Below are 3,056 nucleotides of genomic sequence, written 5' to 3' on the forward strand. Positions count from 1 at the left end.
AGAAACATAATTAGCTTTGGTGGTGCATTCCTAAAGGGAACATGTAAAGGTAAATTGCTTTCCTGCATTTCCAATGATGGAAATAATCAAATGTATCATGTGGCTTGGGCAGTAGTTGAAAAGGAATCAAAGGATATATGGTCTTGGTTTATCAGATGTCTCAAGCATGATCTGAACTTGACAGAAACTGAAGGAGAAGGGCTGACAGTCATGTCAGATATGGAGAAGGTATGGTTTCTAATACTCTGTCTTTAAAGTGTAATTGTTTTCATTTATGTTTAAGTTATAATAATATAATGTTGTTGATTGTAGGGTCTTCATCTAGCGATAACTCAGTTATTGCCAAATGCTGAGATGAGATGGTGTGCTAGACATATCTAGGCTAATTGGAAGCAAACTTGGCCTGGTGAGGAAAGAAGGAAAAATTCAGGCAGTGTGCAAGAGATACATTTGAAGTTTACTTTAGCAAGAAGTTGGATGAAATGGACCAGTAATAACTAGAGATTTTGACGCATTTTATACTCTTTCTTGCTTACGCTTTGATTATAAATTCATACAAAATAGACCCAAAACGCTCATAAGTTGTGCTTGATTGCAGGTTTGATCAACAAAGTGACAAAATATCAAAGATCAGCTCAAAAGGAGTGAAACTTGCACTAGTACCAAAGACAAGACATACTTAGGAAAAACAGGCCTAGTGCGGCCGCACTACACTTTGTGTGATCCGCTCTAGGGAGATTCAGAGAGCTGGTATTTCAGGCATTAAGGCAGTGCGGCCGCAGAAGGTTTTGTGCGGTCCGCACTGAAGGCAATGCGGCCGCACTGAAGGCAATGCGGCCGCACTACCATTCTGTGCGGTCCGCAGAGCCAAGGTTCAGAGAAGGTGAGTTGGAGCTTTCAAGCCTGTATAGTCCGTGGTCCAGTTTGTGCGGACCGCACTAGAAGCCTCCGCTGCCACAGTCCATTCTGTGCGGTCCGCGGAGCTTGAGTTCAAAGAGTCAAGTTTTCAAGTTCAAGAGCCTAGTGCGGCCGCATACCATTTTGTGCAGTCTGCACTAACCCCGCAGGGGTATTTTTGTCCAGATTTTCCAACTTAGCATAAATAGATCCTTTTTCCATTTTTAGGGTATCAGATATTGTAATACAGTAGCTGCGCTCGTGAGACGACTCTTCTTAGCCATTTTGGGCATTTTTACCTAGTTTTCATCATTGAATCTTTGTATTTAACTTAGCAATTAATTAATATGTGTTTATCTTCATCTATTTCTCTGTTTTTCTCTTCAAGTATGAGTAGCTAGACCAATTAGCTAGGGTTGTGGCTCAACCTTAGTATGGGCAATTGATGGGTGTTGCAATTTAGGGTTAGATTGACTATGGGTGTTTGTTATTTGGGTCAATTTCATCATTTAATTACTGAATTAGTGATCGCAAACACTAGTTTGTGCTAAGTTGACTTGGGCTCTTCTTGAGAAAGAGAGCCCAAGTCTCCGAAAATGATCCAACAAGGAATTGAGATGGACTCAAGAGAATTAATAGTCCCAATTAAAGGGTTAAACCTCGAGAGAGTAATACCCGACTTGAACCCTAAGTTGCTTGAGCAAATTTGCATACCCATTGGTCTTGAGAAAGTCAATTGGCAAAAATCACTTGAACCACCGAGAGGTGTAGAGTGGGTAAAATAGTGCAATGGTTATATCATACTCCCCAATCATGTCAATAGAGCCTTAGTTTCAAGTACTCGTCAATTGACCACCTAGGTGGATGCCACTACCCTAGTGCTTTTAGAATATTTGAACAACCCGTAGCATTTAACTCTTAGCTTAATTTACAATTTGTAGTTTGTTAAAAGTAGAATTATAAAAGAAAACCCCAAAAATTATGAGAAGTGCAATTTGGAATGCTACGCAATCCTAGGCTAAATAGACACTCAATTCCAATTTTAGCTCTCTGTGGATATTGATCCCGACCCAAAATCGGGTAAAAGCTATTGCGACCCTCTCTCGCTACTTATTAGTGGTGCGGAGTTGGCTGCGATCAACCAGCTGGGGGGAGATATTGTTCAAGACTTATTGAAATACAACAAGGAGACATGGTGTAGGGCATACTTAAAATAACATAGTAAGTATGATGTAGTGGAGAACAACATGTGTGAGGCATTCAATAGTTGGATATTGGCAGCTAGGAACAAATCTATCATTACTATGTTAGAGGAAATTAGAATCAAGTGTATGGAGAGGATGAATAACATGAGAGAGTTTCTGAAAAATGGTCGGTGATATATCACCCATGGCTATGGAAATACTTGGAGAGAATGCTCAAAGGGCAGCCAAATGTGAAGTCAAATTTAATGGTGAAACAAGATATGAGATCCAGGATGGGCCATATAAATATGTTGTTGACTTTAAGAGGTATTCCTGTACTTGTAGATCATGGCAACTCAAAGGAATTCCATGTGCACATGCAATTACAACAATGCATTATAAGAAATATGAGGTTGAGCCATATGTTGACCATTGGTATAAAAAGGATACCTACCTTAAGGTATATAGCAGATTCATTCAATCTTTAACTAGTATGAATTTGTGGCCAAAAAGCACACTGCCAACTGTTGAGCCACCTGTTATAACTGCAATGCCAGGAAGGCCAAAGAAAAAAAAAGGAGAAAAGCTGTTAATGAACCAAAGAAGAAGTTTGGTAAGGGTACAAGGATAGAGAGACAAATGAGATGTTCTTTGTGCAAGACTCTTGGACATAACAATAAAGGATGTCCATCAACAGTAAGTATTAATGTTTATTTTGTTACTAATGTTGAAAGAATTCAATTACTAGTGATAGTTTTGTTATGTATATGTAGAGAAACCAAGGGGGAAGGGCTTGAACTAGTTAAGTTGGAGGTGAAACTGCTGAAAATACTTCATCAACAGTAGCAGGTGGAAGTGCATCAACAACAGCTGAAAATGCATCAGCAGAAGCAGCTGGAAGTGCATCAACAACAGTTGGAAGTGCATCAGTACCAACAACTGGATCATCAGCAACAGCTGGATCAACAACAACAC

At 39.6% G+C, this 3,056-nt stretch overlaps 1 protein-coding gene across 1 annotated transcript; it reads left to right on the plus strand.

Moving 5' to 3' along the window:
* Positions 1-2,265: 2,265 nt before the first annotated feature.
* LOC104248344 (uncharacterized) lies at positions 2,266-2,712 on the plus strand. Its single transcript, XM_009804593.1, has one exon. The coding sequence runs from the start codon at positions 2,266-2,268 to the stop codon at positions 2,710-2,712; it is 447 nt and encodes a 148-aa protein (XP_009802895.1).
* The last annotated feature ends 344 nt before the right edge of the window (positions 2,713-3,056 follow it).

The sequence above is a fragment of the Nicotiana sylvestris genome, chromosome 11 (genome assembly GCF_000393655.2).
Source record: "Nicotiana sylvestris chromosome 11, ASM39365v2, whole genome shotgun sequence".
NCBI classification, from domain to species: Eukaryota; Viridiplantae; Streptophyta; class Magnoliopsida; order Solanales; family Solanaceae; genus Nicotiana; species Nicotiana sylvestris.